This window comes from Rhincodon typus, chromosome 14 (genome assembly GCF_021869965.1).
Source record: "Rhincodon typus isolate 14 chromosome 14, sRhiTyp1.1, whole genome shotgun sequence".
In the NCBI taxonomy this organism is placed as follows: domain Eukaryota; kingdom Metazoa; phylum Chordata; class Chondrichthyes; order Orectolobiformes; family Rhincodontidae; genus Rhincodon; species Rhincodon typus.
Genome location: NC_063345.1, coordinates 38,245,425 through 38,269,513, shown reverse-complemented (window position 1 = coordinate 38,269,513; position 24,089 = coordinate 38,245,425). Strand labels below are relative to the sequence as shown.

Here is a 24,089-nt window from a genome sequence, read left to right as displayed (position 1 = left end):
TAAGTATCTGAGGTGTTGTGAATGGTGCTGAATATTGCACAGTTATCGGCGAACATCCCCACTTCTGACCTTATGATGGAGGGAAGGTCATTGGTGAAGCAGCTGAAGATTGTTGGGCGTAAGACACTACACTGAGGAACTCCTGCAGAGATATCCTGGAGCTGAGATGACTGACCTGTAACAACCACAACCATCTATGTGCCAGCTATGACTGCAACCAGCAGAGAGTCTGCCCCTTGATATCCATTGATTCCAGTTTTACTAGGGCTTCTTGATGTCACACTCAGTTGAATGTGGCCTTGATGTCAAGGGCTGTCACTCTTACCTCACCTCAAGTTGCAAACAGACTGACCACATCTCAGACCATTACCAAGCAGAGGGATGGAGTTGACAGTGAGGGAATGGCGTTTGGAGCAGAAACCAAAAACAATGACTTCAGCTTTCGCCATATTTAAGTGGAAGATATATCTGCACCTACATTATTGAATGTCAGATAAGCTGCCTGATAATTTTGCAACAGTGGAGTTGAGAAAAGTGCAGGTGAGATACATATGAAAACTACCACTGTAACCAAGCATTGAATCAGAGATAGTAGGAACTGCAGATGCTGGAGAATCCGAGACAACAAGGTGCAGGGCTGGATGAACACAGTAGGCCAAGCAGCATCTTGCTGCTTGGCCTGTTGTGTTCATCCAGCCCTGCACCTTGTTGTCACTGTAACCAAGCATATTTGATCGTGACTTTATACTAAAGGCACAAAAAAAACAAGAAAAGTGTAAAGTACTGGCTGAACTTAGACAGAAATGTAACCAATTCTAGGCACTATACTGTAAGAAAGATATTAAGGCTTAGAGAGGCTACAGAGGAGATGTACAGGGCTGAGAGACTCAAGTTATACAGAGAGAATAGAGTGTGCTATTTTTTCTTTTGAGCACAGAAGATAATGCAAGATTGAATAAAACAATTCAAAATTATCAGGAGGCCAAGCAGCATCCTCCAGCTCCACACTGTGTTATCTCGGACTCCAGCATTGGCAGTCCTTACTATCTTAAAATTATCAGGAATTTTGAGAAACTGGATTGAAGATAATTAAGAACCAGAGGGAAAAACTTATAAATTAATCTGACGTGTGCTGTCTAAATTGGTGGAGAATCAAATTCAATATTAACTTTCAAGTTGAAATTGAAAAAGAAAACAGTGTAGCTATGGGAACCCTATCAGGAGTAGTGCAAATGTTTCAAAAATCTAACACACACGTCTGATCTGAATGATTGGAGTCATTGGTTTGGGCACTTGTGCCAGTTATAAGATTCTGAAAAGAATGTTATTTCGTTTCTCATTGCTCATTAAGTGAAGTAGATGTTTTATCACCAGTCTGTACAAGGTAGTTCACAGTTGAACCACGCCTCAGAATTTAAATGAAAACAAATATTTTGCGTCCGTCTTCACTATAGAGGATACTAAAAGTATTCCAGAAATAGCTGCAAATCAAGAAGTGGAAGGGAGAGAGGAAGTTAGTGAAATTACAATCACAAGGGAAGTATTTAGCAAACCGATGGAGCCGCAAGTTAGCAATCGCCGTGCACAGAATATCGGAACAACTGCATGTACAAGCCGTCACGCAGATTAGAAGGAGCTTTGCCTTAGAGGGAAGCAGGTATCTTGGGGCATTGAATTGATGATGGATGTTACAGTCATAAAGGGAATAAGGTCAAAGAGGGATCCGAACACAAGTTTGAGAATTTAAAACTTGAGGCGTTGCTGAAAGTCGAGAGCATAGGGATGATTGTGGAATGGGACTGGCTGTAAGTGAATGCACGGGGTAACACATCTTGGACAACCTCAAGTTTACAGATAATAGAATGTGAGAGATGTGTTGGAATAGTTGGATCTACAGGTAATAAAGACAAGGTGAGGATTTCAGCAGAAGATGAGTTGACTCAGGGCGAACTCAAGAAATATTACAAAGGTAGAAATAGGCAGCCTTGATGATGGCACAAATGTGAGATCAGGAGCTCATTTTGAAATCGGATGTACCAAGGTTGCAGAGACTGGATAGTTTTGGAACACAACCTGGAGTTGTCTGAGAACTCCGACTGACACATCTGGAATGACCAAACTGCTGTTGGGGCTAGTTTGAGCAGGGTCCTTGTCTATAGACACAGGAAGTATTCCCAAAACACCTAGTATTCTTCCAGGGAAAGATATAGAGACAAATTTTGAAGGATGACTACTACATAATAACTTCCTGTGTATCTATCATAGATCTGTCACCTGGTTGCTTGTTGAGGAATCAGGGTTTTGTGTACCAGCTGGACAGACAGTGAAAGACTCATGCCGCCTCTTCAAGGGAACATCCAGCAAATTACTTGGCAGTCTGGGAGTGATGAGCATCAATTCATTAATTAGTTCATGCTATTCTACAAAGAGCATTTGAGAAAGATGAAAAAACCAAGGCAGTCATAGAATTAATCAGTCTGTATTTTCCATGAAGGTAATGTCGAATGAGAGGCATCCTCTTCAATTGCTGCTGATTCTGCTTTGTTCCATGCTGCTAAGAGGTGACTGCTATAAGGTTGTGGCCGTCAGAGATGCCATACCTTCCCCCGGGTTAAACTGATAGTGAATGCAAGGTCAAAAATAGCGCCGCTCAAAATAGACATAGGCAGTAGGCAAATTTGACCCAAAGCCTCCAAATCTTCTGAGAAAAGTGAATCATTGGAGCGATCAAAGACAGAAAAGTGCATGAAACTGAGAAATCTTGAATCGCTGCTTATCATTTACATGTATGGATGATGGGCTCATTCACGCTGGAAATGACAACACAGGCAATATCTATGGAGAGAAGAGTTGCAGGCTAGTGATCTCTTGACAGAATGAGAAAAGGGTGGAAATGTAACAAGTTTTAAGCAAGTGCATAGGTACAGAAAAGAGGGTTGAGAGAAAAGAATGGAAGGAAAGGTCTGTGATTGTGTGGAAGGCAGAGTACTATTGAGGAGGTTTATCCTATTCCAATGCTTCCCAAGACAAAAATAGTCACGCTCACTGTAAAATGGCTGGACATATTTGAATACAAACTCCATGTCATAAAACCCTGCACTAGGTAAGTCCAATACATTAGTTTGCATCTAATTTCCAAAATGGAAATCTCTGGAAGCTGCAATGGGAATGCACTGGAAGATCCAAATGTTCTTTCTCCCACTCCCTCTTTGCAGGGAGTTAATGGCGAGCTGTTGCTTTATATGGGTTCTAATTCTGAGATTTTAGCCCAAAATTTCCTCAGAACCAATCCAGCTCTATAGCAAGCTGATAAAAGCTCCTTTTGTTTGTACTTCCATACACTAAAAAAAAGACTAAACTTCAAATGTACCTATCGGCTGTAAAGTGATTTGCCAAACCCTGAAGCTCAGAAATGTGGTTCCACAAATACAACTTTTTCCTGTGTTTAAATAGGATCTATGGAAGCTGCAATTGGAATGCACTGGAAGGTCCAAATGCCCAAAATTACAAAAAGTAAAGTGGCGCAGCTCAAAATAATTTCCTATTCTTTGTTTTTAATGTCTTTACGTTTTCTTCACACAACACTTGTAAGAGACATTTGAGAATCTAGAAATGATTGTTGATTCTATAAGTGGACAAGCACAGGATTCATTATCACTTTGGATCCTGGGGAGAAAATTGACTATTTTGGAACAGTATTGTAGTCAATGGAAAGTGAAATTGGACAAGATTTTTAACAGGCAGTCAATCAGTAATGATCAATTTCACACCTGCGTCCAAACTGAAAATGACCTTCTTAATGTTAGCATTTGATGTTCTGGCATGTTATTTCAACAGTAGCATTAAGCAATTTAAAATAAATTAGTTCATGGCTAAGTTGACAGAGCAGAGAATTTCATACAAAACCTTTATGCATTTGTATGCTGATATTACTAACAGAATATATCAAGTTAATGTCATCAACATTAAAGTGAAAAATCCCATGAGATTGTTTACTGAAAGCTTTTTACATTATACTGTAACATGAACTCTTGTGGTGTACTTATTCAGCAAAGTGAAATGTGTAATTTACTGCCTTACAGGATGCAAAACAATCAGAAATGACGCTGTTAGTTGGACCACAACACGGCATCAGCCATGTTATAGACCTGAAAACAAATCTCACCACCATTCTGGCAGAATTTGGTCGAGTGAGCCGTATCCAGTTGTTCAGAGAGAAAGAGAATGTAGCTCGGGTTGAGCTAACCATATCAGAAGCTAAGGTACGAGACTACGTAATTTTGTTTTACTTTAAAATCATAGCCAGAAAGTCAAATGTGTATGTGAATAAGGGGGCCTTCTATTCTATGCTAGATAATAAGGTGTAGGGCTGGATGAACACAGCAGGCCAAGCAGCATCAGAGGAGCAGGAAGGCTGACGTTTCGGGCCTAGACCCTTCTTCAGAAAAGCATCTGCAGTTCCTACTATATCTTCTATTCTATGCACTTGGAAGGCAATGAGCTGGCTTCACACAATGATGTGGGATTCATTTTTTTTTGCAAATACCACTGAACTCTCAGCAATCATAATTTATAAATGACTGTCATCAGCATATAGGTGTATTTTTTAAAGGGAAAATGCCTGCAGCAATATAAATGTGACAATTAACAATCTCTTAGGAAGTAGGTTTGGATGTCCTGCAGCAAAAGGTGCAGAAAAGAATGTACTTAAGACAAAAACACACATCTCTGAAGGGCAACACAAAGACTACTAAAGCAGTGTAGATGTAGTTATCAAAAAGAGTAAACACTATTCTGCAGTGTTCCCTGGGAGTAGATGAGAAAGAAATTCATATGGTTCAGAAATGTTGCCAAGATACACTTTTGCCTAATTTTAAATGCTGTTTTTACTGTGCTCAATTTTGCAATATTGCCTTTAAAAGTATACCAAATGCATTTCATTGTAAACTTGGTGGTGTGCATTCAGAACATTTATTCTTATACTTTCCAAATTACAAATATTCCCATATCCTAGTATTCTGTATTGCTGCTGTGTTAATGCATTTCTACTGTGCTTCTGTTACTAGATGCATTTAGGGAAATGGGAACCAGGTGAAGCAGTGGAGTTGAGATAGAGGATGAACTGTGATCTTATTAAATGACACAACAGACTCAAGATCTTTTATGACCCCACTTGTACTTATTTCAAATTTTCTTATATTGCTATCATTCTTGAAATATGACGAAGAAAAAATAACAGTTCTGTGGACAAAATATGATACCTGCTTGCTGCAAGTTTACAGTCTCACAGAAGGTGGCTGGTCATCTTCCGTCACTGGGTTTGTTCTTTCTTTCATTCCTCGATGATTGCCCTTTGAAGGTGAGATTGTACACCTAATCACAATCATTTTGAATAGCTAAACCAGGTCATAGCCTCCATTGCCTCTCATTCTCCTGAGAAAGAATAGTTGGTAAGATATGCATTGTTCTTATTTAGTCTAACATCAATTATAGTTTCTTTGACAAACACCTTCAGAATACAATAAAATAGAAAGTGGTGATATACTCAGCATGTCTGGAGAAAGGAACAGTTACTATTTTAGATTGTGATATTTTATCAGAACTGCAGGATGTAGATGGGGGGCTTATGTGAATATCTGCAATGCCTAAATGCAAAAACAGTATGAGATAATTCTAGAGAAATTATTGAATCAAAATGTATAATCTCTTTTAATAAACAGGGACCAATAGGGCAGATAGGCCTAAATTCAGTGTAAATAGGAATTCAACTCTCGTGATTCAAGTGCTGAAACCAAATTAATTTTCTTTTGAGACCTTAATAAGCTGAGCACAGGCATAATAAACAGGTGATCATTGATGCAGGAACTTTCCCTGTCTTCCTGGGGTAACTTGGGAGGCACAGCACAAACTAATCAGAAGGAAAAGGACACATGCTAAGTGGAGGTTGAGACAACTATGGCTCACAAGAGAAGTCAGGGACAGCATAAAAGCATAAGAAAAATCATGCAATGTGGTGAAGCTTAGTGGGAAGCCAGAGAATTGGGAAGTCTTTAAAAATCAGCACAGGATAACGAAAAAGGCAATTCTGGAGTGAGAAGATGGCATATGTAAGTAAGCTAGTAGCTAACAAGATTTCAAGAGCTTTTTTAGATATGTAAAAGGTAACAGAGAGGCAAGAGTGAATATTGGACAGCTGGAAAATGAAGCTGGAGAAATAGTCGTGGGGAACAAAAAAAAAGACAGGGGAATTGAACAGGTACTTTGCATCAGTGTTCATGTGGAAGACAGAAGGAACATACTAGAACTTCAAGAGGGTCAGGACAGAAGTGAGTGTAGCTGCCATCACTAAGGAGAAGGGGCTGGGGAAGCTGAAGGGTCTGAAGGTCGATAAATCATCCGGACCACTGGGATTGTAGAGGCATCAGTGGTGATCTTTCAGGAATTACTGGAGTCAGAGAGGGTCCCAGAAGACTGTAAAATTACCACCTATTTAGGAAGTGAGGGGCGCAGAAGACAGGAAATTACAGGCCTGTTAGTCAGATCTCGGTCATTGTAATTTCTTACAGTCCGTTATTAAGGATGAGATTGTGGAGTGTCTGGAAGTACGTAGTAAAATAGGGCTGAGTCAGGACAGCTTTGTCAAGGGGAGGTCATGCCTGACAAATCTGTTAGAATTCTTCGAGGAGGTAATGAGCAAATTAGACATAGGAGAGCCAGTAGATATGATCTATTTGGAATTCCAGAAGGTCTTTGACAAGGTGCCGCACAAGAGGCTGCTAAATAAGAGCCCATGGTGTTAGGGGCAAGGTACTGGTACTGACAGAGGATTGGCTGACTGGCAGAAGGAAGAAAGCAGAGATAAAGGAGTATTTTTCAGGATGACAACTGGTGACTAATGGAATGCTGCAGGGATCAGTTTTGGCACCAAAACTGTTCACATTATACACTAACAACCTGGACAAAGAAACTGAGAGCATTGTTGCGAAGTTTGTAGAGGACACATAGTTAGGTGAAGGGACAGGTAGTGTTGAGGAAGCCAGAGCCTGCAGGAGGACTTGGACAGGCTAGGAGAGTGGGCAAAAGAATTAGCAGATGGAATACAATGTGGGCAAGTGTGACGTTATGCATTTTGGCAGGAAGAGTAGAGGAATAGACTATTTTCTAAAGGAGGAAAGGCTTTGGAAATCTGAATATTAGCATCCATTTCAAGAAGACTAAAATAAAGGAGCAGAGATATACTGCTCAGGCTGTATAAGACTCTGGTCAGACCACATTTGGAATATTGTGAGCAGTTTTGGTTACCATATCTAAGTAAGGATGTGCTGGCGTTGGAGGGGTTCCAGAGGAGGTTTACAAGAATGATCCCAGAGATGAAGGGTTTGTCATGTCAGGAGGCAGTTGAGGACTCTGGGTCTGTACTCAATGGAATTTAGAAAGATGAGAGGGTTTCTCTTTGAGACTTACAGATTACTGGATAGAATAGACTTGGAGAAAATGTTTCTACTAGTAGGAAAGACCAGGACCCAAGGGCACAGCCGCAGAGTTAAGGGATGATCTTTTAGAACTGAGAAGAGGAGGAATTTCTTCAGCCACAAAGTAGTTCATCTGTGGAACTCACTGTCACAGAAGTCATTGAATGTCCTCAAGACAGAGATAGATAGATTCTTGATTAGTAATGGAATCAAGGGGAGAAGGCAGGAGAATGGTTTGAAAAACATATCAGCCATGATTGATTGGTGGAGCAGACTCAATGGGTTCAATGGACTAATTCTGCTTCTATATCTTATGGTCTTACAGTCTATGTATTATGCATTGAGGGTAAGTCTCAAGTCTAGTATAAAACCACAGGTTGTGGCTAAAATTCTTAGCTTCCACAGACCTGAGAGTTTTTCAGCTACAGAATGTATACAGAATGTACTTTCAAAAATGTAATAGTTCAACCAAATCCATTGCTGTTGTCAAATTCTGACAACAGATTCTTTGTCTGACTCCCAGTCTTGGAACAGTCACAATTTTCTGCAGTTAAATAATGGAAAGAACAAAGATACTGCTTTGAGCTGCCACGACAAATTGCATATACTTTCCACAGATTCTTAATCTCTTCACCAGCCACTATCTCAGATTGAACCCCATTATTCTATGTGACACAGAGTCAGCTTGCAGCTTTATATTCACATAAGAGCTACCTTGATTCATTTCCATAGTACGATCCATCTCTGGTCCTATCTCAGCATTCCCAAACATGCTCAAACCCTGATAACTGCATATGTCAGTTCTATGTGCGCATATTGCACTATTCTCCTGGCTCACCTCCTAACCTCTCTCCTTTATATATACTTCAGCTCATCTAACACCAATGTATTATTCTGCATCAAATTTGCATCACCCATTATCCCTTTGATATTTGACATATTTTCAATCTCCAATGACTGTTATGTAAGTTCTCAGCCTTATATTTCAATGCTTCCATGGCTTTGCAATTTGTTATCTATGTAATTATTACACTTCTATGTGTCTTTGGAAACTCTGACAACATTTCAAAAGTAATGTATTCAGTAAGTATAGAATGACAGGGCAAAGAGAAATTTTCATACGTTTGATGTGATTGAATTTTAATGGCCCTTTGAAATTTCCTAACAAGCAGTGACACCACATCCCGTGAAAAAAATGTAAACATTTAATTGTACATTTAACTCATGATATTGAGAAATAATTTTGTCATAAATTCTGATGTCAACAATACAAAACCAGCATTCAATTGATGGTTCCATTGCTATCTTACCCAACTCTTGCTGAATTATTGGTTTTAAACTCAGCAAAACTTTGTACTAGAATTGACGTGGTCAATAGGTTTTTCAGAACAATCATGAACAACAATATATGTCTATATACCATCTTTAATGTAATGAAGTTCTTCAACTGGACTGTTTGATCCATGCACACTGTGGGTGAGGAGAGTTAACATGCATCCCACTATCATGTGCTACTTTGCTTCTTATTTTTAGCCCACACCACCGGCTAGCTGCAACATGAAAAAGGTAGCCAAATCTGTAAGTCTGTCCTGTTCAGTGCACAGCCTCGTCATTGGTAACTCCTCAGATGTGCCTCCTACTGGTGACATAGGAAAGTGGTGACATAGGAAACTGGGCACTTTGCAGCCCCAGACTCAATCTTCAGACAGACGTAGAGGTGGTTTGGTCGCCAGACCTGCTATGTACAGATCATGTAGCATGTAGACATGGTCTGGCACTCATGAAGCACATCTGCAACTCATGGTGAATGTTTAATGTTAGAGAGGGAGGCAGAAAACAGGAAACTATAGGGCAGTTAGCCTGTCGGTGAAAGGTGTTAGAAGAGATTATGGCTGCATAGTTAAGAAACATTCAAGGTAATTGATATGAGTCAGCGAGTCAGCAAAAATCTGATGTGTGAATATGTGAAGTTGCTCACTTTGCCAGGAAAATAAAGAAAGGCATTGTATTGTTTAAATGGAAAAACAAACTGCAGAGGTGCAGAGGGATTTAGACGTTTAGGTGCAAGAGCTACAAAACACTAATATGCAGGCATGCCACGTAATCAAGAAAGTTATTGGCAACCTATTCTTTAGACTTGTTTCAACTGGTCTTTACAAGAGTGAGAAGTGAATTGATTGAAGTGTATATATGCTGAATGGCCTTAAGAATGTGGACATGGAAGTGATGTTTCCTCCAGTGGATCTGTCCTGACCTAGGGGATGCTAATTTAAAATTAGGAGGCGTGCTTTCAGGAGACTTCTTTTCTCCCGAATGGTTGTGTGACTTTGGTTTGAATCTTACTGAACCTCAGTGGTGTCATTTTTGGCTAGTTTCATACAGGGTTTGTCTCATAGATCATGGAATCCCTACAGTGTGGAAGCAGGCCCTTTGTCCCAACAAGACCACACCGACCCTCAGAGCATTCCACCCAGCCCCACCCCCCTGTAACCCACCTAATCTACACATCCCTGGATACTATTGCCAATTTAGCATGGCCAATCCACCTAGTCTGCACATCTTTGGACTGTGGGAGGAAACCAGAGCACCCAGAGGAAACCCATGCAGACATGGGGAGAATGTGCAAACTCCACACAGACAGTCACCCGAGGGTGGGATCGAACCCAGGTCCCTGGTGCTGTGAGGCTGCAGTGCTAACCACTGAGCCGCCGTGCTGCCCCATCTCCATGAGGCCTAGCAAGTTTTCCCATGCTTTCATGCCAAACCCGCTTCATTACCTACGTACCATGCCTCCATGGCACCCATCATACTATTCTTGGAAGCACTTGTAACTGCCAGAACATCTCCTGAGATTCCTGGCACCAGCAGGTATGCACTCGATCAAGCACTGGCAGTCTGTAGTCTGTAGTCAGCACTGCAGTTGCCCTACATACTTCAAGTAATTTGCCCCAGACATGGCACATCAGCAGACATTGGCACCGTGCTTTGCAGTCAGGGACCTGGAAATTCTAGTGGACGGAATAACACGAAGGAGGGTAGTCCTCTTTCCCTGGGACCAGCTTATGAAGCCACAGCATGCAGACCTTGCCAGCTTGGGTCAAAGTTGCCATCCGAATCAGTGCTATCTCCACATTTCGGTGAAATGCCCAGCAATATGGGAAGAAAGTCAATGGACCTTCTCTGCTCCACAAGGGTAAGTGCCAACATTTTCTATCTCACACTCACTCTATTTTAGCCACTGCGGTCATCTTTCCACAAAGTCCCTGGTCTACAACTGTCACTATTGCATCTAACAACTTCTCTCTCTCGTTCTCCAACCTCTCGCCTTATTAATCTTGCATGGCCTCTGTTCAGACTACATTTTCAGGAAACCTCACCTTTCCCCCACCTGAACCAGCACTAACAGCATTGCCAGCTAATCTCACTCAATCCCTCCTTTGGCCTCATTCCAGGAGAAATTGCCCATTTTAGGGTGAAGAGAGCCAAGGCCAGTGGTGGGGTGCCCAACATTTGATGCCATGCCCTCTATGAGGAGATGATCCTGGCCCTGACTGGTGAGGACTAGGTCCACTCTGATGAAGACATCAAAACCTGCGTATCTGGTCAACTAAGTAAGAAACATTGTCCATTGTTGTATTACTCTCCCATTACCACCACATTTAAAAAATTATTAGTGTCAATGGCCAGGGAGGCTAGCAATGCAAGGCATCTTCTCCTCCACCTCTGAAGGAGAAAACAAAGATGCCTAAGAGAAAGCACTGGCGAACCTCTTGCACCCCACCCCAGCCAACTCCAACCAGCTCAGATTCTGACACTTCAGGGGGCTGGGGGGTGGGGGGGGGGGAGGGGGGGCAGCGGGGCATGGTGCGGGAGCGGGGAATACATTTGCTAGATTAAAGTCAAGAGCACCCACTGCTGAGCATGTCTGGGCTCCTTAGATACAAATATATTTGGGGTCATCTGGCCAAAACTCCAAAGCCGACAAGTTCCATTGTAGGGCATCTCCATCTGCCCAGTTATGGACCCGGAGACTACACTGAGACACCAAGTGAGGAAAAGAAAGAAGACAACATTCTGAGGGCACACCAGTGGCACGGGTGAATCACAAATACATTCACACATTCATCAATAAATGTTTACTTTTCATCATCAGGTGTATGAGTGAATATTTGTCCTGCCTAATCATTCATAGCACAACCTAACGTTTTATGGTCCAAGGTGTTATGACGTGAGCAACTGCTGCACCATGTGCATAATATAGGAACTTGGAAGGTCCTTGCAACTATTCCAAATAGGATGAATGTTTCCAGGTTGCAAAGCTTTCCTTGTAAATCATAGCCGACAGTGGGGCTGATTCCTGATGCTGCGTGATGTGGCCAAAAGTGCTTTCGGACAGGATTTGCAGTCTACACAGCAAGTTAATGCCAAAGGTTCGAAGAGCATGTAGTGCTTGCAGTTGTCCTTCTTCTGTACTTTTAGAGTACCTGTATAATGCTGCTTGAAAGTGAAATCCTTCCCTCACAGAGTGAAATACTTACCCTGCACACTCAGGATGTGGTTACAGCCATTTTCAGCTCCACTGCACACTTCTTACATACAACACAAAGGAAGAAAATAGCAGTCACTCTTAGGAACAAGAGTAGGCAATTCAGCCCTTTGACCCTTCCCCACCAACAATAGATCATGACTAATCGAATACTTCAATGCCTTTTACCCAACCCATCCCCAAAAACCCAGACACATCTAGTGATCAGAAATCTCCCTTAAACATACTCAAAGGCTGAACTTCCACAGCCGTCTGTTATAGAGAATTCCAAAGATTCATGGCTGTCTGAGTAAAAATTTTCCCCATCTCAGGCATAAGTGACATTCCCTTATTTTTAAACTGTGCTCCTTTGTTCTGCACTCCCCAACCAGATGAACCATCTTGCCTACAAATGCCTGTCTATCCCTTTAAGTATATTATAAATTTCAATAAGATCACTTCTCATTCTTCAATACACCAGAGATTACAGCCCCAGTTTGCCCAATCTCTCTTGATAGGACAGACTTGCCATCCTGGAACAAGTCTAGTCAACCTTCTATCGTAATATTTCCAGGGATAAGAAGACAAAACCTGCACACATTTCTCCAGTTGCAATCTAACTTGTACACTTGAAGCAAAACTTCACTACTCCTGTTCTCAAATCCTCTAGCAATAAAGGCTAACATTCCCTTAATCTTCCAAATAGGTTGCTGCATCTACATATTAGCTTTTGGTGTCTTATCGATAAGGACGCCTATGTCTTTTTGAATATCTACACTTTCAACATCTCAACATTTAAGAACTATTCTGCAGATCTACTCTCCGAATAAAGTGGATGATCTTACATTGTTTCCTGTTATATTCCATTTGCCATGTTCTTGCCTATTCACCAACCTGTCTAAATCTGCCTGAAGCCAATTTACATTTTCTTCACAACACACATCACTAATTAGTTTTGTATCATTCACAAATTTGAAAACATTACATCTAGTCCCCAACTTCAAATCATATATATATATTTATACATATATATAGTATATATTCCAAATATATATATAGCCTAAATATAATTGGAGCCCACTACTGAACTTCACTAGTTGTAGTCTGTCAATACGAGAATGACCTATTTATTCCTGTTCTGTTTTCTGTCAGTTAGCTTATTATCAATCCGTGCCAGTATATTACATTCTATCCAAGTGCTTTTATTTTTCTAACTAGCTTCTTGAGGGGAACTTTATGAAACGCCTCCTCAAAGTCTGAGTGTGCCACATCCATTGGATGCTTAGAACTTAGAGTCACTGTTCAGCAAGTGAACAGAATTATCACACCAGGCAAATCAATAAAATAAAAGGGAAGAGATGCCAATCTTGAACTCATAAGAACACTCCAGTTGGATGCCTGACTGTGATCAATCCCCTGGACTGGAATCTGAGGTTGCCCTTGACCTACCCTGACTGATGGATACCTCAATGGACTTTGGCGAGAACTACTCCCTCTATGGATTTGAGATATGACAGCTTGCTGAACATTTAGTGTTTTTGCCAGGTAAGCCGCTGGCAAATGGAATTGGTGTGAGGTTGACATAACACACTGCCATACAGCAGGATGTATACCCCTTTGACTGAGGACTGCTACCAGAAAGGCAAGCTGCCTAGTTGTATGACTGTGCTAATTGGCACAGCAGATAAGACAAAGTAAGACATGATGGTGCAAACATGCTGGTGCGTACTAAGAGAGCAGGTGAGCAGCACAGAGATGCTACATGGTCCAATTTGTGAGCTGGGTGCCCTTCTGCGTGCAAATGTCCTTACAGTATCCTTTCAATGCTAGTTGACAATGCACTGTACAATGCATGTTGAACCGTATGCGAATGGATCAGAAGTGTGCCTTGATGGTTGTGAGGGTTTGGCAAATGTTGGAAGCCAATGTCTGTGGATGAGGGATGATGGTGACTCATGGCCATGGATCTTGCCCTGAGATGCTGTTTGGTGATTAGCAACATGGAGGCTAGTCTCAGCCAGCAACAGGCTGAAGACTCCAGTTCCCTGCTCATACCTCCATGTCAAGATTTCTCAACATCTATCTTGTTCAGTGCATTTGTTAAGATAAGAAGCAGAATTTTAATGAGGTGAGTTGTGCTATGAATAAGGCATTGAAGGATCGATAACCATCCCTTAATTGGCAATTTGCTGCTGCCTACAAAAGACATACTTCATCACTCGGCAAAACGATAAAAGATGCAGCGAGGTACTCTTGATGCCAAGATAAATCTTGCCAGACTCTCATCTGATTTTGCCACAAATCTCACCATAGCCCACATTGCCCATACCCTTATAAAATTGTTCATTTGGCAAAGTGGAGAATTCAGTAGAAACAAGTAAGCAGTGTGTAGGTTTCACTGTAAGGAACTCACTAGTCTTGATGATAGATCCTAACATAAATGATGCAGAATATATTCTGGCCATTCACCTCTCAAGTTAAACTGGGACTAAGACCCTCACGAATGTCTATGTTCCAATGCTGTGCTGCATTATGACATTGAAAGGACAGTTCTAAGATTAGCTTTACACGGCTATCAAATAACTCAGAACATCTTTATCTACTAAGGGATTTCATCAGAAGGGAAGTCACAGGCTATGAGGAATGACCCTCCTGCCAGGAAAAGATAAATGAGAATAAGTAGAGATTACTCGAGCTTTGCTGCTACCACGAGCTTTGTGTAACTAACACCTTCTTTCAGAACAAACAATGCTGTAAGGAGTCCAGGTAACATCTAAGATCTGAGCAATGTCACTAACTGGATATGATCAACACCAAATGTGACTCTCTGAACAGCACTCTCAACAGTTGTAGCTACAACAGCACTGATTGATACAGATCACTATTTGGCATGCATTAGAATGAGGATACAACACTTGACATTTTTTTTAATTCAAGGCAGAAATTCTGCCCTCATATCAATATCAGATAAACTGCCTACCCAGATAAAAACCAGCAGTTCCACGGCTCAATTGTACTCACACTGCCTGACATTCCACACAACATGCTAAAGTGAGATGGAACATTATAACACCATCTACAATGGCGTACTCTTAACACTTGGGAAGCAAGAGCAAAAAAATGCTGATTACTCAAGCCTAATGTTTCAGTTTCATTGTGCAGCATTAACACAGCATGAGGGATAGCAATTATGAGTGATGATCCAAACTCAGTTGGCATAAAGAACAGTGTTAGGTGCTGGTCCAGTTGGTGAGAAGCACCATCATTGCCCATTGGTGATGGAAGCTGTCATTGAAACCAAACAATTCACTATTATTAACTATAAATGAGAAGATTCAAATTTACTAAAAGCCCTCAAAATAAAGTCTAAGACTCAATTAGGTAGTGTACCAATAATTACTGGTTACGACTTGGCCAACATATTGAGATGTCCTTCAACACAAGGAATGTGTTGGTGAGCAAAGGCAGGGGAGGTCATCACTGATTTCAATAAACATTTAGAAAGCTGAATGGAACACTTCCTTGAGTTGTATGTTAGCTAGGGCAGATCCAGTCACTGAGGAAATTCAAGACACCACAGACAGTTTACTTATCATTGTCATGGGTAGAACTCCAAATGCTGATGTTATACTGGCTAATCTCACCAAACTTAACAAACTGGTGCTTCTGCTGTATCTGCACAACTTGTCTTTCACGAGCAGGAGGTGTATCTGCCCAAGGATATGTATGTATCAGTCAAAGATTATGACCCCGTGCAAGAACCATGCTGACCACAGTGATTGTAACAACAGTCATGGCATACTAATCTGGACAAGTGTGGGGTGATGCATTTTGCGAAATCAAACGCAAGGTGAAAGTATACAGTAAATAGCAGGACTTATTAGGAGCATTGATATACAAAGGGATCTTGGAGTCCAAATCCAAAGCTTCCAAAAGTGGCAACACAAGTCGATAAGGCATATGGCATGCTTGAGTTCAAAGATTATGACCCTGTGCAAGAACAATGCTGACCACAGTGATGGTAGCAATTATCATGGCACCTCCCTGCATACTAATGTCACCCTTGTCAGTGTGCAAATCCTAGATGAGCACACCAATGTATATCTCAATATGGGATATTGAGAATAAAAATTGGAAGGTCATGTTGCAGCTGTTTAAACTTTCGTTAGGCCACATTTGGAGTATCGTGTGCAGATCTGGTTGCCACACTATAGGACGGGAATCCAGGCTTTGGAGAAAGTGCAGAAGAGGTTTACCAGGATGTTGCCTGGATTGGAGTGTACGAGCCTTGAGGAGAGATTGGACAAACTTGGATTGTTTTCACTTGAGTATCGGAGGCTGAGGGGAAACTTGATAGAAGTATATAAAATTAAGAGAGGCATGGATGGGTGGATCGTTTGAGTCTTTTGCCCAGAGCAGAAAGTAGAATACAAGGAGATAGCAGGAACTGCAGATGCTGGAGAATCTGAGATAACAAGGTGTAGAGCTGGATGAACACAGCAGGCCAAGCAGCATCAGAGGAGCAGGAAGGCTGACATTTCAGGCCTAGACCCTTCTTCTACCTCTTTTACCTCTCCCCCGCAGAACGTGCAGCCCTCCGCTCCCTCCGCTCCAATCCCAACGTCACCATAAAACCCGCGGACAAGGGAGGCGCAGTTGTAGTATGGCGCACTGACCTCTACATCGCCGAGGCCAGGCGCCAACTCTCCAACACCTCCTCCTACCGCCCCCTTGATCATGACCCCACCCCCGACCACCAAACCATCATCTCCCAAACCATCCACAACCTCATCACCTCAGGTGACCTTCCACCCACAGCCTCCAACCTCATCGTTCCCCAACCCCGCACCGCCTGCTTCTATCTCCTTCCCAAAATCCACAAACCTGACTACCCTGGTCAACCCATTGTCTCCGCCTGCTACTGCCCCACCGAACTTACCTCCACCTATCTCGACTCCATTTTCTCCCCCTTGGTCCAGGAACTTCCTACCTACGTCCGTGACACCACCCACGCCCTCCACCTCCTCCAGAACTTCCAATTCCCCGGTCCCCAACACCTCATCTTTACCATAGACGTCCAGTCCCTATACACCTGCATTCCCCATACAGATGGCCTAAAGGCCCTCTGCTTCTTCCTGTCCCACAGGCCCAACCAGTCCTCTGACACCCTCATCCGCTTAGCCGAACTCGTCCTCACACTAAACAACTTCTCTTTCAATTCCTCCCACTTCCTACAGACAACGGGGGTGGCCATGGGTACCCGCATGGGCTCAAGCTATGCCTGCCTCTTCGTAGGTTATGTGGAACAATCCGTCTTCCGTACCTACACTGGCCCTAAACCCCACCTCTTCCTCCGTTACATTGATGACTGTATCGGCGCTGCCTCGTGCTCCCACGAGGAGCTCGAACAGTTCATCCACTTCACCAACACCTTCCATCCCAACCTTAAGTTCACCTGGACCATCTCCAATACCTCTCTCTCCTTCCTGGACCTCTCTGTCTCCATCTCGGGCAACCACCTGGAAACTGATATCCATTTCAAGCCCACCGACTCCCACAGCTACCTAGAATACACCTCCTCCCACCCACCTTCCTGCAAAAATGCCATCCCCGATTCCCAATTTCTTCGCCTCCGCCGCATCTGCTCCCAGGATGAGGCATTCCACTCCCGTACATCTCAGATGTCCTCATTTTTCAAGGACCACAACTTCCCACTCTCAGTGGTTGAGAACGCCCTCGACCGTATCTCCCGCATTTCCCGCAACTCATCCCTCACACCCCCTCCCCGCAATAACAACCAAAACAGAATCCCCTTCATCCTCACGTACCACCCCACCAACCTCCGGATCCAACGCATCACCCTCCGACACTTCCACCATCTGCAATCCGACCCCACCAACAAAGACATTTTTCCCTCCCCACCCTTATCTGCTTTCCGGAGGGACCACTCTCTCTGGGACTCCCTTGTCCGCTCCACACTCCCCTCCAGCCCCACCACACCCGGCACTTGTCCCTGCAACCGCAGGAAGTGCTACACCTGCCCCTACACCTCCCCCCTCACCCCCATCCCAGGCCCCAAGAAGACTTTCCACATCAAACAGATGTTCACCTGCACATCTGCTAATGTGGTATACTGTATCCGCTGTTCCCGTTGTGGCCTCCTGTACATCGGGGAAACCAAGCGGAGGCTTGGGGACCGCTTTGCAGAACACCTACGCTCGGTTCGCACTAAACAACTGCACCTCCCAGTCGCGAACCATTTCAACTCCCCCTCCCATTCCTCAGACGACATGTCCATCCTGGGCCTCCTGCAGTGCCACAACGATACTACCCGAAGGTTGCAGGAACAGCAACTCATATTACACTTGGGAACCCTGCAGCCCAATGGTATCAATGTGGACTTCACAAGCTTCAAAATCTCCCCTCCCCCTACCGCATCCCAAAACCAGCCCAGCTCGTCCCCGCCGCCCTAACCTGTCCTTCCTCCCACCTATCCCCTCCTCCCACCCCAAGCCCCAACCCCATTTCCTACCTACTAACCTCATCCCGCCCCCTTGACCTGTCCGTCCTCCCCGGACTGACCTATCTCCTCCCTAACTCCCCACCTACACTCACCTTTACTGGCTCCATCCCCGCCTCTTTGACCTGTCTGTCTCCTCTCCACCTATCTTCTCCTCTATCCATCTTCTATCTGCCTCCCCCTCTCTCGCTATTTATTTCAGAACCCCCTTCCCCTCCCCCATTTCTGATGAAGGGTCTAGGCCCAAAATGTCAGCCTTCCTGCTCCTCTGATGCTGCTTGGCCTGCTGTGTTCATCCAGCTCTACACCTTGTTATCTCAGAATACAAGGAGGCTTAGGTTTAAGGTGAGAGGGGAAAAATTAAAGAAAGATGTGGGAGGAAAGTGGTAGGTGCCTAGAACAGACTGCCAGGGCAGATACTAGAAGAAGATATGTTAGCAATGTTTAAGAGGCATTTAGGCAGATACATGAACAGACAGGGAACAAAGGGATATGAACCATGTACAGGTAGATTAGTTTACAGTGGCACCATGATCGGCACAGCCATGGTGGGCCGAAGGGCCTATTCTGTGCTGTACTGTTCTATGTTCTGTGTTCTGTGTTCTAACTTCTGATCTATCTTCCATCTGAAGAAGACAGCTGCCTAGCAACCACTGCCACCTGACAAGGACTGGCCCTGTACCTGAAGGCTTGTTGAAAAATCTTATTTCCAGGGCTGGTAACTTACCCTATGTCAACCAACCATTTGAATACTGCTAGCCAATAAAAACAGGACAATTATTAAGAATAACGTCACTCCCTTGTCCACTCCCAGCACTCCTAAAAAGGTTGGGGCACCAGCATCAGTAATTTTCGTAAACTTTACCTTTAACTTGCTTTTGTTCTTGTCTGTTAGAGGTTACTTATATTTGAATATGGAGTAATACACATAGAAACAGGCCCTTCAGCCCACCATGTCCATACCAACCATCAAACACCAATCTACACTAACCCCGTATATCTGCACTTGATTCATAGCCTACTATGTCTTGGCATTTTAAGCACACATCAAGGTACTTCTCAAATGTTGCAAGAGTATTTGCCTCCATCACTCCTTCAGGCAACACATTCCATATTTCTGCCACTCTCTGGGTGAAAAATGGCTTTCTCATATTCCCTCTAAACCACTTGCTCCTCACCTCAAACTTCTGCCCTCTGGTCTTAGACACATCTCTCATGAGGAAGAGATTCTCACAATCTGCTCTGTCTGTGCCTCTCATAATCATCATTCAGATTCCCCCTCAGCCTCCTCTGCTCCAAGGAAAACAAATGCAGCTTATCCAGTCTCTCTTCATAACAGAGATTTTCATCTCAGGCAATATTCTGGTAAATCTCCTCTGCGTTCTATTCTTCCGACAGTGTGATGATCAGAACTGCACATAGTATTCCATCTGTGGTCTAACCAATGTTTTATCAAGTGGTAACATGACTTCCTTGCTGCTATATTCTACGCCCTGGCCAATGAAGGCAAGCTGCCCACATGCCTTCTTCACCACCCGGTCTATCTGTACCAACACATTCAATGAACTTGTACACCAAGGTCCCTTTGTTCCTCAGTATTCTCTAGGGACCTACCATTCACTGTGTATATCCTTCCCTTATTAGATCTTACAAAGTACATCACCCTGTACTTATTGGGATTAAATTCGAAAAACCTTTGCTCTGCCCAATTTACCAGCTGATCAATATCAGACTGTAGCCTCAGATCATCCTCCTCAGTATCAATGACACTACCAATTCTTATGTTAACTGCAGACTTACTAATTTTACCTTCTGCATTCACATCCAAGTCACTAATGAAGATAACAAACAGCAAGGGTCCTGGCATCAAACTTTTTGGTACATCGCTGGTCACAGGCTTCCAATTATGTTTATGAACATTATTTATGAACTAATTTTGGATCCATGTTGCCAACTTCCCTTGGACCCCGTGGGCTCTTAGCTTTTTCTTCAGCCTTTTGTGTGGAACCTTGTCAAAAGCTTTACTGAAGTCCATATAAACCACATGTATTCGCTATGACATGTAGAGAGAGTTTCATAGCTGCCCCAGCTAAATTTATGAAAAGTTTAAAACTTGAATAATAAAAATAGGAAAGTTACGGTACTACTTTCTGAAAACTATGAGGGGAAATACTGGAACACTTCGAGATCATAGTGGGGTCAAATGCTTGCATCTGGCATCGACAATCTGCGGCACATTCCACATTGCTGCTGTTAAATGTCTTCAGAAGCTTGACCAGGAGCTAATGTAGGTCAATGATCACAGTGGATAGGGGATAGGGCTTGTTTCAAATTAAGACATGGAAAGCAGAGTTCTACATGTTTCAAGGATATGAAGGATAGAATTTGGCGTACCAACCAAGCGTGTGGTGGGCTTGTCACATCTAGGAGGAAACAAATGATGAGGGTTCCAGCAGCAGATGTCATGACAAATATGTTTAGGGTGGCACGGTGGCTCACTGGTTAGCGCTGCTGCCTCACAGTGTCAGGGACCTGGGTTCGATTCCACCCTCGGTCTGTGTGGAGTTTGCATGTTCTCCCTGTGTCTGCATGGGTTTCCTTCGGGTGTTGCTGTTTCCTCCCACAGTCCAAAGATGTGCAGGTTAGATGGACTGGCCATGCTAAATTGCCCGTAGCATCCAGGGTGTATAAGTTAGGTGGATTAGACATGGGAAACACCGGGTTACAGGGAAAGGGTCGGGGCATGGGTCTGGGTGGGATGCTGTTTGGAGGAGCGGTGTAGACTAGTTGGGCCGAATGGCCTGTTTCCACACTCTAGGGATTCTGTGATTCTATAAGTTGAGATGAGAGAGGTCAGACATCATTACTTTGGTGAAATAGGCAGACTTTATGATGGTATGAATGTGAGAAGGAAGCTCATCTCAGGATCAAATGTAATAACAAACAACTATGCTGACTTAATGTCAGACTGTTGCCAGGGAGACAATCAGCGTACCATTAAATTAAAGTAAAATACATTTGTAATGAAATGTCTACTAAATTAAATCTAGACAATTGTAGGAATACATTTATGGAAATGTAATGTTCCATCCTCTCTCCAATATCTAAAATGGTCATAAATTCTATCCACTGTAATAATCCAGTAATAGCATTTCCAAGCAATGCTATAAAGCCTCCTTGTTGATAACTGTAGCATTGTCACTGTTTTGAGTTACTGTGGTACTACAGCCCTTCAGGCAACTTCAGAAAAATTTAATATGTATTGGAAGGGGAAAGGAAGACTGTATTGTGCAGAATGTTGACCTTTTGCATATTGCTGAGCCAATACCAAGAGCAGCTTGGAGCAAAAAAAAAGAGCTTCTAAGAGTTTCCGTGGAATGCCAGACTTTTACAAACTGCATAACATTGAATTAGAAATGGAAATGTCTTGGATCTATCACTTCAGCAATCTGCTAAATATCTAGCTCCTAACTATACTTGTAAACGTCCACCAAAAGCTCCTAGTGCAAACGTGTGGTGACAAGAAAATTGACCTCTGCTATATGTGAAAAGCTAATACCCTGAACAATACAATTTCCCTGTCCCCCTTAAATCAATAGAATGGTGAATAAAATAACAAGGGCTGTTGAGAGGGCTTTAACTAATTAGTAGGGAATGAGAAAGTAAGAGGATAAGACAGTATTACAGGACAGCTATTTGGATAATGATACACGGAGTGGTTCAGGAAGGAACAAAATGTACAATCATAGAAAAATTGCAGTAAATAAGGACAAGGGCTGGGAGTGGGAGGAACAGTAAAAAGGCAAAATTAAGGCTCTTTACTCATTTACACATAGTGTTCGAAAGAAAATTAAATTAACTGACGACACAATTACAGGTAAATGGTTATGAACTAATAGCCATTATGGAGACATAGTTAGAAGGAGATCAAAGCTAGGAACTAATTATTCAAGCGAAGTGACTTTTCAAAAGGACATACAGGAAGGAAGGGGGTAGTGGGATAGCATAGTTAGTACAGGACGGAATAGGTATTAGTGCAAAATATGATCTTACATCCGAAGATGTAGAATCCATCTGGATCTATGTATGCAATTACAAGGAGAAGACGACACTAATTGGAGTAGTCTACAGTCCCCCTAACAGGGGCTATTTGGTAGCATTGATATAAATCAGGAGGTAATGAGGGAATGTAAAAAGGACAGTCCATGAATTTAGGGTGACTTTAATCTTCATATTAATTGGGTTAGTCAGTTTGTCAGAGTAGCCACAGGGAAGAATTTATATTCAGGAAAGTTACAAGAACAATTTTGTGGATCCAACCAGGGATCAAGCTATTTTGGATCTAGTAATGTGTAATTTAGGAAGTTATGTCAGAGTAAAAGATCCCTACAAACAGTGGCCATAACATGGTAGAATTTTGCATTCAATTTGAGAGGGAGGAACTTGGGTCAGAATTGTGCTAAGCTCAAATGAAGGTAGTTACAAAGGTCTGAAGGTAATTACAAAGGTATGAAGATAGAGCTGGCTGGAGTGGACTGGGAAAGAAGTTCAGCAGCAACTTAGTTGTGGAAAAATAGGAGAAATTTAAGAAAATAGTCACGATTCACAGAAAAGGTACACCCCAGTGAGAATAAAGGATTCTAGGAAGGAAATAAGCGAACTACGGATAACCATGGAATTTAAGGTAAGCATCAAATTGAAAGAAAAGATACACAGTGTGGCAAATATTAGGAGTGAAATAACTCCAGAGAAGCCAGTATCCTATCACCGAGTCACCCTTTATTTACACATGGAAAGTCCTTGACACTGATCCAGCTCCCTCAGAGTTCTCAGAAGTCAGGATGTCTGACACTCCTGTTTATATCTGTCAGCCAGGGCTCCCTGATTGGACCAGATTACCAGCTCCAATCAGGGAACACATATTCTATGGTGTTCACCTGGCTGACCTCATTACAATCACTACAAGGAGTAAGCCAGAGAGTTGGGAAAGTTTTAAATACTAACAAAAGACAACCAACAAAACAGAGAAGATAAACTTTGAGGGCAAACCTGCAAGTAAAGTCAAGAAGAACAGCAAAAGCTTATTTAAATACATAAAAAGAAAGAGAGAAGCCAAAATTAATGTAGGTGTTTTAGAGAACAAAGCTGGGAAATAACAATGGGGAACCAGAAAATGGCAGAGGACTTGAATAAACAGCTTGCATCAGTCTTCACATTAGGAGACATCTAGTAGCATTCCAAAAATATTAAATAATCAAGGGAAAAAGGAGGGGAGGAAATAAATATAATAAATACCACTCAAGAAAAAGTGCAAAGGAAACTAATGGGGCTAAAGACTGATAGGTCCCCTGAACATGTTGGGATGCATCCTAAGATATTAAAGGGAGTAGTTAAAGAGACAATTTAAGCACTAGTAGTAATCTTCCAACAATCCTTAGGTACTGGAAAAATTCCAGAGGAGTGGGAAACTGCCAATATAATACTTTTATTTAAAAAGGGAAGGAGACAAAAAAACAACAGATTATGCTAGCTGAACAACTGTTTTGGAAAAATGTTAAGGATGTAACAGCAG

The 24,089-nt window shown here is 42.6% G+C and overlaps 1 protein-coding gene across 1 annotated transcript in view; it reads left to right on the top strand.

Annotated features, from left to right (window-relative positions):
* Window positions 1-24,089, top strand: part of frmpd3 (FERM and PDZ domain containing 3) — a 197,079-nt gene that overhangs the window by 137,162 nt on the left and 35,828 nt on the right. Inside the window, exon 6 of the mRNA XM_048605312.1 lies at window positions 4,083-4,262. Coding sequence (XP_048461269.1) covers window positions 4,083-4,262 — 180 coding nt within the window. The remainder of the gene's footprint in view (window positions 1-4,082; window positions 4,263-24,089) is intronic.